Source organism: Pristiophorus japonicus, chromosome 1 (genome assembly GCF_044704955.1).
Source record: "Pristiophorus japonicus isolate sPriJap1 chromosome 1, sPriJap1.hap1, whole genome shotgun sequence".
Taxonomy (NCBI): Eukaryota; Metazoa; Chordata; class Chondrichthyes; family Pristiophoridae; genus Pristiophorus; species Pristiophorus japonicus.
In genome coordinates this window covers 480547989-480562187 of record NC_091977.1, presented here as the reverse complement: position 1 = coordinate 480562187, position 14199 = coordinate 480547989, and the positions used below count along the sequence as shown (strand labels likewise).

General features: G+C 43.8%; 1 protein-coding gene across 1 annotated transcript in view; it reads right to left on the bottom strand.

Moving 5' to 3' along the window:
• The window catches only part of ccdc12 (coiled-coil domain containing 12), a 65305-nt gene that overhangs the window by 13276 nt on the left and 37830 nt on the right, over positions 1-14199 (bottom strand). Inside the window, exon 2 of the mRNA XM_070894769.1 lies at positions 10287-10369. Coding sequence (XP_070750870.1) covers positions 10287-10369 — 83 coding nt within the window. The remainder of the gene's footprint in view (positions 1-10286; positions 10370-14199) is intronic.

Sequence of the window (14199 nt, the reverse complement as noted above, 5' to 3'; positions counted from 1 at the left end):
GTTAAGAGACTTAAAAAAAAACGGGTGTTTTTAGGACATGGAAATGCCCGACCAGAAACAGTGATGGAAGCACAACCCATTTTAAAGAGAAGTGGATAAATATTTGAAGATTTTTTTTTAAGTTTATGGGGAAAGTGGAAAGCTCTTTCAGAAAGGAAGCACAGGTGTAATCGGCAGCACAGCCTCTTCTACACTATAAAATTCTATGTTTTTTTTAATTAATTCTCGGGATGTGGGTGTGGCAAGGACACCAGGAGAACTCCCCTGCTCTTCTTTCAAGGTCGGCATTTATTGCCTATCTCTAGTTGTCGCTGACATACAACTAAGTGGCTTGCTAGGTCACTTCAGAAAGCAGTTAAAAGTTGATCCCAGTGGTGTGGGACTAGGTCAGACCAGGAAAGGACAGGAGGTTTCTTTCCCTAAAGGACATTCGTGAACCAGTTGGGTTTTTTACGACAATCCGACAACTTCTGTCACTTTTACTGATGCCAGCTTTTTAAAAATTGAATTCAGTTTCTTAAACTGTCTAATCGGTTCTACACATATGCACTAATAAAATCTAAGCCATTTCTGAATTTGAGTTTTATCCTATTGAATCATAAAATCATAGACTAATGTAGCACAGAAGCATGTAATTCGGCCCAGCAAGCCTATGCCGGCTCTTTGAAAGAGCTACTTAATTAGCGCCACTCTTCCACTCTTTCTCCATAGCTCTGCAAATTTTTTCTGAGTATATATCCAATTCCTTTTTGAAAGTTACTATTGAATCTGCTTCCACCACTTTTCAGGCAGTGCATTCCAGATCATAACTCGCTGCGCAATTCTCATATCCTCTCTGAAGTAGAGTTTGTGATTATATCAAACAGGTTAGAGCTCTGTGCCCCAACTAATCTTGCATGCCTCAACAAGGTCGGCCTTCAGCACTTTTTTCAGCTGTCGTAATATCTGCTTGCAGCTCAGGTGCTTTTACCGAGGAAGAGTTATTATAGGACAAGCTTTACACATCCGTTCAACCTCCCAACCTGCTTCATAGATAAACAGAGAAGGAATGACATTTAAAGTGTTAACAAAGCATCAAGGAAAGGTCACTGATTTGCAAGACTTTTAAATGCTGCCGAGCACAAGCATAGCACCAGGTTGCCTTTATTGGCGGTCCAGATTAACATGTAGAATTAATCAAAGCGGACTGTGTAAGCAAAAGTCTATGGGTGGAGTATCCTTGCCTGGAAAACAAGTACAGATAGAGTCAGCGTAACAACATCACTAATCAACACAATCCAAGGGGACCCTGCATCAGTGCAGTCAGCTACCAAAAAGAAGGCTGTGTAAGTGCAGTCAGGCACCTAATGGAATCTGCACCAGTGCATTCAGCTACCCAACAGGGACCCTACATCGATGCAGTCAGGCATCTAACGTGGTTCCTGTATCAGTGTAGTCAGCTATCTAACACGACCCTGAATCAGTGCAGTCAGATACCTGTCGGAACCCTGCATCAGTGCAGTCAGGCACCTAATGGAACCTTGCACCAGTGCAGCCAGCTACCTACAGAACCCTGCATCAGTGCAGTCAGGCACCTAATGGAACCTTGCATTAGTGCAGTCAGCTACCTACAGAACCCTGCATCAGTGCAGTCAGGCACCTAATGGAACCTTGCATTAGTGCAGTCAGCTACCTTACGGAACCCAATGGGAACCCTACAGCAGTGCAGTCAGCTACCTAACGGAACCCTGCATCAGTGCAGTCAAGCACATAATGAAGACCCTGCATCAAAGCAGTCAGCGACCGAATGGGGACCGTATATCAGTGCAGTCACTTGCCTAAAAAGTCCAAAGGCCCATGCGCTTGCTGTCTGACGGTAGGCCATTGTCTTCATCAGTTCATATCCTATCAGGCTAGGAGATCACAGTCTTTTCATATTTAGTCATATATTGTAATTTAGAGCCACAATGAATCTGCCGTTCTGATTTAGGGTTCCTGACCTATCACCAACGTCTCCAGTTTAACCTCCCTTTTCGTTCCCCATGATCCAGGTCAGCAGGTGTAAAGTTCAAACTAAAATTAGCGCTCCTAGTACACAGTGGCTGTGCTTCATACACAATGACTTCAATATTGTTGCACTTTGACCTTCGCTCGGTGATGACATGAATATGTAGCCATGACTCAGCGAAGCAAATCACTAAGTCCAGCAGCTAACGGGGATCTTGCAGCCAAAGTTTGCGCACACTGTGTATACACACACACACGGGAAGTGCGTGCGTGGGGAGAGTCCGCGCACACTGTGCACATGGAAAAAGTCTGCGCACACACTAGGGGATTGCGCGCGCGGGGAGGGCCTGTGCGCAGTGCCCGCGGGGAGAGCTCGCGCACAGTGGAGGTTTGCATACTATCAACCCCGGACTGAACGAACAACCCCACCCAGCAACAGCTTTCTTTTCTTTAATTGTCCTTCCTTACTCTCCTGAAGTGTCAGGTCACTCACTGAAGCACGGTCAGAAGGGCACAAGCATCTGGTACCGTTCCCATGGACTGGTCTAGACACTGAATGTCAAACAGGATATTCAATGGAGTAGGGCATTACAGTGGAGTCCTCTCCTCACCCGACATCTGTCTCTCTCACACACACTTTCCAACAGTGGTCGTTAAATAGCGATCGGGAATGGATACCATGTTCACTCTCTCCCTCTAACTGTAGCCTTCCCATCACGGAGAGTACTGCAATAACACACTGGCCCTGAAATTCCGATTGGAGGCTTCCTTCGGACGAACGCCTCCGACCCAAAATCTTTCTGCGAATGTACCTGGTGGTCCCAGAGGTGCCTTCGATTCCAGTCGGAGGCTTTCTTTCCACGCACATCGCAGTGCGCCCGTCTTCAAGATATGCATGTAAAAGCTGGAGTCACGTCGGCCTGGACGACCAATCACAGTACAGTATTTTCATTGATAGTAATGGGAACTCCGTATCTCCGAGTTCCTATTACTATCAATGAGAATAACCCCCTAAAATATCCAAACACAACATAATAAAAAGCACCCCACAGATTTAAAATTGATTGAAATTAAAGTTAATTAAATGTTTCAGAAAAAATTTAGTTTTTTTCATTTTCTTTGTTTTATTTAGGGTTTAAAATAAACTTACCTGAATGGACAGAGTTTTTACTCTAAATTTGTGTGTGTTTTAAAACTCTTACGCTGGTAACAGTCGGCTATGCGCCTGCTTTTACCAGGCATAAAAGTTTCAAGGACGTTCACCGGGCAAGAGATGGGCAAATAGCTCAATCTCGCCTGCGCGCATGTCCTTGCTGCGGGGATGTGGAAGATCTGTCAAGAGATATCTTATGTGTATTGCGCGTTGAAAACCAGCTTTTGCGAGGCCTCGCTGGGTCCGTATGTATTCCATACGGGATGCATGTCCAGTGTTCAGAATGCAGTGGTTCCGTGCCTGCGCTGCATAATATTTGCCACTTGAGGGCAGCAGATATCACATCAATACCCCTCTAACTGCTGAGCCGAATTATATGTACAACAAACAGAAGGTACTTGAAACATACGCCACCATCTGAAGGGACAGGTTAACATTTCAAATTTCTAGCACTGTAGGTGTTTTGTTTTTAATCTTGCTGATGTAGCTAATTTTCCAAAATGATTACAGATTCTGCCAAATATCAACTACAGAGAGGGAAGAGGCTATGAGGGAAATATGCACTGAGAAGAGGCTAGAAGGGATCCACATGCAGAGACTGTGGGACACATGAGAAGAGAAACTGTGAGGGCCACATGGACAGAGAGGAATAGGTTGTAAGGGGCACATGTGCAGAGGCACAAAACCAGCAATGAGGCACAGGCTCACGAATGTGCACAAGAGAAAAAAATGAGAGGAAGGCTAAAAAAAAGGTGCAAAGCTGAGATGCGAGAGAGAGGGTGGGAGGGAATGGTTGGAGAAATATCTAGAATGGGCTGGGTAGGTAGTTTTTAGTGATACTTCATTTTTGAGATTTTAGAAACTGTATTTGTAGGGGTACATAGTAGGGATCAAGGCCAGGAATTGGAAAAAAGCTGGCGAGAGCACTGCTCAGAGGCAGTGAACAAGTGTTTACATGTTTTGGGAAGGTTAAACCAACAATGGTTTTGGGGAAATTTTGGCCAATTAAGATTTGCAAGTGACATGCAAGATTTTTGGATAGATAGAAAGATAATTAAATGGAGTTAAATAATTATATGGATTGATGGAGGGAGGGAAAGAAGGAAGCATGAATAGATAGAGGGACTGATGAATGAATGGACAAACAGATGAAATGATGGAAGGAATGATGAATAGATAGGTAGATGGATAGAAAGTCAGATAGATGGCTGGATGGCCAGCTGGGTAGGTAGACTGATCAATTGATCTTTGGATACTTTTATGCCTCAAGACAAATGGAAGCTGATTTGTGCCTCAGATGATATCACGATAATTCAGTAATAGATAAGGAAGCAAACGGGAACAACGATGGACCCTTAGGGAACTCCAAAGGTAACAGTGCAGGAGTGAGAAGACAGACCATTGCAGGAAATATGCTAGTGGCATTGGGACAGGTGGGAGTCTTACCGTGTGAGGGCAGTCTCGTGAAGCTGGACAACAGAGAGGAGGGGGAAAAGGGATAGCACACTGCAGTCACAATCACAAAGGATGTGGCTTTGACTGGGGCTGCGAGAAGGATGGAAAACAGATTGGAAGAATTTGAAGAGAGGCAACGCGTTCAAGTCCTTAGAATGGAAAGTCAAGTCAGTGATGCTACAATAGTGGGAGAGGGTGGAAGGATCAATGCTGGGCTTTGAGGATTTGGTGGGGGTGGGGGCGGCGCAGGAAACAGAATGTGATCACGGCAGCTTTGAAAGGCAGAGTTATCAGCTTGGCTCAGTTGATAGCATTCTCACCCCAGGTGAACATAAAAGATCCCATGGCACTATTTCAAAGAAAGAGTAGGGGAGGTCTCCCTGGTGTCCTGGCCAATATTTATCCCACAATCAACATCACAAACAGATTATCTGATCATTATCACTTTGCTGTTTGTGGGAGCTTGCTGTGCGCAAATTGGCTGCCGCATTTTCTACATTACAACAGTGACTGCACTTCAAAAGTACTTCATTGGCTGCAAAGCGCTTTGGGATAACCTGACGTCATGAAAGGCACTATATAAATGCAAGTCTTTCTTTCTTTTAACAAAAGTCCCTCCCCCCCCATTAAAAAAGTATGAAGTAATTTGAGAGCTTTCAGCGAGATGTTATAGAGCACTTTAATTTACTTTGTTGGCTGCAAAGCACTTTGGGATGTCCTGAGGTGCTCGAAGGCATTATAATAAATGCAAGCTCTTCCTTTCTTTATAAAAAGATGGAAGTTAGCCAAAAACTACAATGAAAAGAAATGACAGGCACAAGAGCTGGGGCAGGGCAGGAGACATTAGTTAGACCTGTATTTTTAAAAACATTTCTTTCTCCTTTCTGAGGCAGATTATTTAGAAAATCTTACAATGGAGCAATCAAAGACATTTAACCAAATTGCTATAATAAAACATCGAAGAGAGATTCTGAGAGACATTTAACTCTACTTTTTGGATGAGGAACCAACACACTGGGACGAGTGCAGTGATTTAGAAATCTCTCGATGGTAAAATGTCAGGAGCAGCTGCAAGCCTCCAGGTGATATTAAGCAGCCTTCCATTTGACTGGAAAAAATCAACATCAACTTGGCTCTGTTCATTGTGAATTCCACACATTTCTGAACAAGAGTGTTTCAACAAGCTCTCCCCTTCCTCCCTTAGAGAAAAGACAGGTTATTGCTTTGTGTAGAGACTCTGTCGTCATTGGTGGGTAACTAACTCCACACCTTCACTTGTCTTTTCTCCACCCATGCACTTAGGCCTGCTGAGTCAAAAGGTTGCGGGTTCAAACCCCACCCCAAGCCTTGAGCACATAAATCATAGAATAGTACAGCACAGAAGCAGGCCATTTGGCCCTCTGAGTCTGAGACGTTTTTTTCAAAGAGCAATCTATTTAATCTCACGACTCTGCGCTGTTCTCATATCCCTGTAAATTTTTCTCCTTCAAGTATTTATCCAGTATTCTTTTGAAGGCTACTATTGAATCTGTATCCATCACCCTATCAGGCAGTGTACTCCAAATCCTAACCATTCGTTGCGTAAAAAAGTTTTTCCTCATGTCGCCTCTGGTTCTTTTGCCAATCACCTTAAATCCGTGCCCTCTCGTTATCGACTCTTCTGCATTTGGAAACAGTTTATCTTTATTTAATCTATCTAAATCGTTCATGATTTTAAATACCTCTATCAAATCTCCTCTTAGCCTCCACTGCTCTATCCACATAACTGTAAACCATCATCCCTGTAACCATTCTAGTAAATCTCTTCTGCACCTTCTCCAAAGTCTTCATGTCCTTCCTAAATTGTGGTGCCCAGAATTAGACACAATACTCCAGCCTGGGCCGAACTAGTGTTTTAAATAAGTTTAGCATAAATTCCTGGCTTTTGTACTCTATGCCTCTATTTGTAAAGCCCAGGATCCCATATGCCTTAACTGCTTTGTTAATCTGTTCTGCCACCTTCAAAGATTTGTGCCACAAACATCCCCAGATCTCTGTTTTTGCACCTCCCTTTAAAATTGTACCATTTAGGATGTATGGTTTCTTCTTATTCTTCCTACCATAATGCATCACCTCACACTTCTCTGCATTGAATTTCATCTGCCATGTGTCCACCCATTCCACCAGCCTGACTATGTCCTCTTGAAGTGTATTACTATCGTCCTCACTGTTTACTACACTTCCAAGTTTCATGTCATCTGCAAATTTGGAAATTGTGCCCTGTATCCCCAAGTCCAAATCATTAACATACATCAAAAATAGCAGTGGTCCTAGTACTGAACCTTGGAACTCGACTGTATATCTCCCCCCAGCCCGAAAAACAGTCATTCACCACAACTCTAATCTAGCCTGACAATCCAGTACAGTGCTGAGGGATCATTAGTCCTACCGACGCTTCCAATGAGACGTTAAGCCGAAGCCCTGCCTGCCTGTTCGGGTTCAGCAAAGATCCCATGGCACTATTCAAAAAGCAGACAGTACTCCCAGTGTGATGGCTTATATTCCTCCCTCAAACAGCACCAGCCAAACACAGGTTGACAGACAGCTGGTTGCTGTTGTGGGAATCTTGCCATCCCCAAAATGCAGATAACAATTGTCACAGCACTTCAAAAGTAACTCGTAATTCATTGTATATCTTTTTTTCTTTATATGCAACATGTCGAGAGGATTCAGAGAGGTGCAAGAAGGTGCTTAAAAAAAAAAGTTATGCTTCCACAGATCTATTACATATCTTCTGTTCTGTTTTTATTTTAGATTCCCAACACTTTTGTCTTCCACTTAACTTCTTTCCGATGTAATTTTCCTCAAACTCTAATCTGTTTCAAAATTACATGTAGTTAAATTGTACTTCTTAAAATAATCTTTCAATGCATCTTCCAACAGTTTTAGCTACAGTTTTACCCAGCAAGCAGCTGAGCTGCACAGACCAGGAAGATCTTGGTCACGATCACTATCACGATAGCTGATCTCAGCCTAGGCAGCAACTAAGTACCAAGGCTCAGTACATTTGGAAAGTGCAGGGAAAAATTGGAGGGGAAAACATAGTGTTGTTTTTAAATTGTCGCGAGCAGAAATGTCCATTATCTCCCCATCTCTCCCGAAAGCCCTGACTCTTGCTTGGTTATGGCTCAACAGTCAAAAGCAGTCCTCCAATACCTTGGGACAATGGCTGACTGAATTGTGAGCATTGGAGTCGAGGAGGGCATCAGTGTTGAGCCTGATCATGCCCTTGCTGGACATCCACACGCAGACATTCCAGGAACCACTGGAATGTGGCTGGGAGCAGGAACCATGGGTAATTTTCTTCTCCCTGAGACTGCACTGGGGCTAATTGTGTTGGTCTGGCTAAGGTCAGATAACTCAGATTAGGAAAATATCAACTTGCATTTATAAAGCAAGGTTCCATCTGCCCTCTCAGCTGGATGTAAAATATCCCACGGCACTATTTTGAAGAGCAGAGGAGCTTTCCCAGTGCTCTTGCCAATATTTATCCCTCAACCAACATCTTTAAAACAGATTATTTGGTCATTTATCGGATTGCTATTTGTGGGACCTCGTTGTGTGGAAATTGGCTGCTGTGTTTCCCTACATTACAACGGTGATTACATATCAAAAGTACTTCATTGGCTGTAAAGCACTTTGGAAAGTACTGAGGTCGTGAAAGGCGCCATTTAAATGCAAGTCCTTTCTTTCTTTCTTGCTCTTACCAACACACAATCCTCAAAGGAGAATCCTGACAGCATTGTGAGGGCAAGTTCCACATTAACATCAAAGTGATGGCAGAAGAGTGCGAGATAATTCTTCAGGCATTCACCTCAATGAAACCAAGACACACTGCACTGTTTATATTCCAACTCCTTAGGGAGTAAGGATGGAGCTCGAGGGGCCGAATGGCCTAATCCTGCTCCTATTTCTTATGTTTCCAGCATCTCAAAACTGTGGAACTCTCACCACCTAAACACAACTTTCTGATTTAAGGTTAAAGTCCCAAGAAATTTCATAGACTGGGGAGAAAAAAAAAGACAGATCGAAGTGGCAACGGAGGTGAGAAATGGAAAAGCCTCTAATGCTGTAGAAGGTGCCTTGGTGAGGCATATTGATGGAGCCAGAGTGGAGCTTGGCAAACCATAACTAGGTAAAAACTAGACATTGCCTTTGGTTCTTTTGCCAATCACCTTAAGGATCCAGGAGACAAATGGACACATTTCTGGAGCAAGAAGGGATTGGGAAGTAGTGAGTAGCTGGGGTCCACCTGAGAAAAGAACGGCTTTGTTGAGGTAAATGGACTTTTTATGTTCCTTGTGCTTTTTCAGAAAATATACAAAGGGTTGCTGTCTTCTCCCACTGTCAAAATGTGGAAATCATCCGACTCATTTGACACCATTCGTGGGAGATGGTCCACGCCATCACTTGGGACACCATAGTACTAATAGCATGATGCCTTTTTGTTTTGTTGTAAAAGGAGTATGACAAACTATAGATTTAGTCCGCCTAATAGTTCCCTGGCAAATCTAGTGCAACGAGAAGGTGCAACGAGACCTGGGTGTCATGGTACATCAGTCATTGAAGGTTAGCATGCAGGTGCAGCAGGCGGTTAAGAAAGCAAATGGCATGTTGGCCTTCATAGCGAGGGGATTTGAATACAGGGGCAGGGAGGTGTTGCTACAGTTGTACAGGGCCTTGGTGAGGCCACACCTGGAGTATTGTGTACAGTTTTGGTCTCCTAACTTGAGGAAGGACATTCTTGCTATTGAGGGAGTGCAGCGAAGGTTCACCAGACTGATTCCCGGGATGGCGGGACTGACCTATCAAGAAAGATTGGATCAACTGGGCTTGTATTCACTGGAGTTCAGAAGAATGAGAGGGGACCTCATAGAAACGTTTAAAATTCTGACGGGTTTAGACAGGTTAGATGCAGAAAGAATGTTCCCAATGTTGGGGAAGTCCAGAACCAGGGGTCACAGTCTGAGGATAAAGGGTAAACCATTTAGGACCGAGATGAGGAGAAACTTCTTCACCCAGAGAGTGGTGAACCTGTGGAATTCTCTACCGCAGAAAGTAGTTGAGGCCAATTCACTAAATATATTCAAAAGGGAGTTAGATGAAGTCCTTACTACTCGGGGGATCAAGGGTTATGGCGAGAAAGCAGGAATGGGGTACTGAAGTTTCATGTTCAGCCATGAACTCATTGAAAGGCGGTGCAGGCTAGAAGGGCTGAATGGCCTGCTCCTGCACCTATTTTCTATGTTTCTATGTTCAGTATTAGGCCACAGAGACCATGAAAGTCCCAGGTTTCATCCCTTGGTCAGTGCTGAGTTAGTAGATCCCAGCCAATAGGGGGTAATGACGATTGGCTTCAATGCCCTTGGTTGGTTGGATAGGATGGGGGGGGCGGGCGGCGTGGAAGTGATGAATCCGCACCAGATCCTCTCCCCTGATTCCTACTTTCAAGTGTGCTTGTGTGGTTGGCAGACAAGGACAGAATGGGGCAAAACTGTGACACGATCATGCAGCCCATACCTACTCATTGTCCAATCTCACGTGGCTAATGGTTACATAAAGTTCATTTGCACCTATGGAACTGCAACATAGTATGATGTGTGAAAAGTAAAGGAGAAATAACTGAGATAATCAGGAAACACCATCTGCTTACTTGTGCTTCACCTCTTCCTCCTCCTTGTCCTCCTCTTCTCTGAGTTGTTTATTCTCTGGCTCTCCTTCACCTTGGTCCCGGTTCTGTAGACCAAAAATGTAAACTATAACTGGTTCATAATGCCTGCATTACACTATTATTTTCACATGTTCCGTAAGGTCCTACCAAATCATAGTTCATTCAGTTATTCAAATAGATTTAGTGTACAATCCAGGTGAAAAATGAATTGTTTGGTATCAGCATTAACTCCTGGTTTCTGCTGAGTTAGAGGACTTCAACCAATTCAGTGGTGGGACCTTCAACTTTGATCCTTTCTCTCATGTTCCTCAAACTCCAAGCACACCATCCAACATGGGCTTCCTCCTTCCTGCATCCTCAGTGCGTTGAACTCAAGACAGATCAGACCATCTGCTACTCTTCCTCATTCTTCAGAACCTCCAAACTGTGGCGCTCCATACCTTCCCCCTCAATCTTTCTACAATCTACAGGTGTTCAAATCTCAAACTTGACATCACCTGAACATTACATCCTCATTCACATCATCTGCTCTTTTCAGCCCTTCTATTTTCCCCACTGTAGGCTGCTGAGGGCAGATACGGCTTTGTTGGTAGCACTCTCGTCTTGGAGTCTGATGGTAAAGCCACACTCCTTTGTCGAGCCTATAATGTAGATCTACACTTCAGTGCAATCCTGAGGGAGATTGCAGTCTGTTACTCATTCCCATATATCCATTATGTTATTAAACTAGTCCTATGTCTCAATTAGATTTTCAGCTTGTAATTCAATCCTGAATACGTTATTCCACATATAAACCACCTGAATCCCTCAATTAGATTCCAGCTTGTAACTCACTCCTAAGTATGTTATTCTACATACATAAAAAACATCAAAGTTACAGCAGGGAAACAAGCAGTTCATCGAACCAGTCTGTCGCCGTTTACCCACCACACAAATGAAATATTCCCAATCACATTTATCCACCCTATCCCGTATCCCTTCATCCCCTCTTCTTTCATGTAGCTTTCCAATCTAATCTTGAATGTTGACAGTTTCTGCCTCAACCACTGACCCTAGAAGTGAATTACACAGAAATTCTATATTTAAAGAAGTTTTTAAATCTCTTGCATCTATGGCTCCTTCAACTACTGGAAACAATCTGCTTCTATCTATGAAGTCCCATCCTTTCATAAATTTAAACATTTTTATTATATTATCCCGTAATCTGCATTGTTCTAATGAAAAAAGACTCATTATTTCTTTCCTTCTTTGTATTTATATTTGTCATACCAGGCAGTGAATCTGCACTGTACCCTATCAACATTAACTATCTGAACCCCTCAAGTAGATCCCAGCCTGTAACTCATAGAAACATAGAAAATAGGTGCAGGAGTAGGCCATTCGGCCCTTCTAGCCTGCACCGCCATTCAATGCGTTCATGGCTGAACATTCAACTTCAGTACCCCATTCCTGCTTTCTCGCCATACCCCTTGATCCCCCTAGTAGTAAGGACCTCATCTAACTCCTTTTTGAATATATTTAGTGAATTGGCCTCAACAACTTTCTGTGGTAGAGAATTCCACAGGTTCACCACTCTCTGGGTGAAGAAGTTCCTCCGCATCTCGGTCCTAAATGGCTTACCCCTTATCCTTAGACTGTGACCCCTGGTTCTGGACTTCCCCAACATTGGGAACATTCTTCCTGCATCTAACCTGTCTAACCCCGTCAGAATTTTAAATGTTTCTATGAGGTCCCCTCTCATTCTTCTGAAGCCCAGTTGATCCAGTCTTTCTTGATAGGTCAGTCCCGCCATCCTGGGAATCAGTCTGGTGAACCTTCGCTGCACTCCCTCAATAGCAAGAATGTCCTTCCTCAGGTTAGGAGACCAAAACTGTACACAATACTCCAGGTGTGGCCTCACCAATGCCCTGTACAACTGGAGCAACACCTCCCTGCACCTGTACTCAAATCCCCTTGCTATGAAGGCCAACATGCCATTTGCTTTCTTAACCGCCTGCTGCACCTGCATGCCAACCTTCAATGACTGATATACCATGACACCCAGGTCTCTTTGCACCTCCCCTTTTCCTAATCTGTCACCATTCAGATAATAGTCTGTCTCTCTGTTTTTACCACCAAAGTGGATAACCTCACATTTATCCACATTATACTTCATCTGCCATGCATTTGCCCACTCACCTAACCTATCCAAGTCGCTCTGCAGCCTCACAGCATCCTTCTCGCAGCTCACACTGCCACCCAACTTAGTGTCATCCGCAAATTTGGAGATACTACATTTAATCCCCTCATCTAAATCATTAATGTACAGTGTAAACAGCTGGGGCCCCAGCACAGAACCTTGCGGTACCCCACTAGTCACTGCCTGCCATTCTGAAAAGTACCCATTTACTCCTACTCTTTGCTTCCTGTCTGACAACCAGTTCTCAATCCATGTCAGTACACTACCCCCAATCCCATGTGCTCTAACTTTGCACATCAATCTCTTGTGTGGGACCTTGTCGAACGCCTTCTGAAAGTCCAAATATACCACATCAACTGGTTCTCCCTTGTCCACTCTACTGGAAACATCCTCAAAAAATTCCAGAAGATTTGTCAAGCATGATTTCCCTTTCACAAATCCATGCTGACTTGGACCTATCATGTCACCTCTTTCCAAATGCACTGCTATGACATCCTTAATAATTGATTCCATCATTTTACCCACTACCGATGTCAGGCTGACCGGTCTATAATTCCCTGTTTTCTCTCTCCCTCCTTTTTTAAAAAGTGGGGTTACATTGGCTACCCTCCACTCTATAGGAACTGATCCAGAGTCAATGGAATGTTGGAAAATGACTGTCAACGCATCCACTATTTCCAAGGCCACCTCCTTAAGTACTCTGGGATGCAGTCCATCAGGCCCTGGGGATTTATCGGCCTTCAATCCCATCAATTTCCCCAACACAATTTCCCGGCTAATAAGGATTCCCTCAGTTCCTCCTCCTTACTAGACCCCCCGACCCCTTTTATAACCAGAAGGTTGTTCGTGTCCTCCTTCGTGAATACCGAACCAAAGTACTTGTTCAATTGGTCCGCCATTTCTTTGTTCCCCGTTATGACTTCCCCTGATTCTGACTGCAGGGCACCTACGTTTGTCTTTACTAACCTTTTTCTCTTTACATATCTATAGAAACTTTTGCAATCCGTCTTAATGTTCCCTGCAAGCTTCTTCTCATACTCCATTTTCCCTGCCCTAATCAAACCCTTTGTCCTCCTCTGCTGAGTTCTAAATTTCTCCCAGTCCCCAGGTTCGCTGCTATTTCTGGCCAATTTGTATGCCACTTCCTTGGCTTTAATACTATCCCTGATTTCCCTTGATAGCCACGGTTGAGCCACCTTCCCTTTTTTATTTTTATGCCAGACAGGAATGTACAATTGTTGTAGTTCATCCATGCGGTCTCTAAATGTCTGCCATTGCCCATCCACAGTCAACCCCTTAAGTATCATTCGCCAATCCATCCCAGCCAATTCACGCCTCATACCTTCAAAGTTAGCTTCACTCCCACATATCCATTATTCTGTATCATCATCATAAGCAATCCCTTGGAATTGAGGAAGACTTGTTTCCACTCTTAAAATAAGTCCTTAGGTGGCTGAACAGTGCAATATGAGAACCACAGTCTCTGTCACAGATGATCACCTGAACCCTTTTTGTTAGATTCCAGCCCATAACTCACCCCAAGTATTCGCTATTCTCCATCTTTCAATGGAAACACTTCGTGTTTTTTCTGGTTCCTCCTCTCAATTGAGTGTTTTTGTGTCACAGTTGAATTCACCTCATCCATGATAGCCAAACTTGACCTCACCCAACATCCATACACTAACACTTTCCAGCAAGGGTTACTGGATAGTGCAC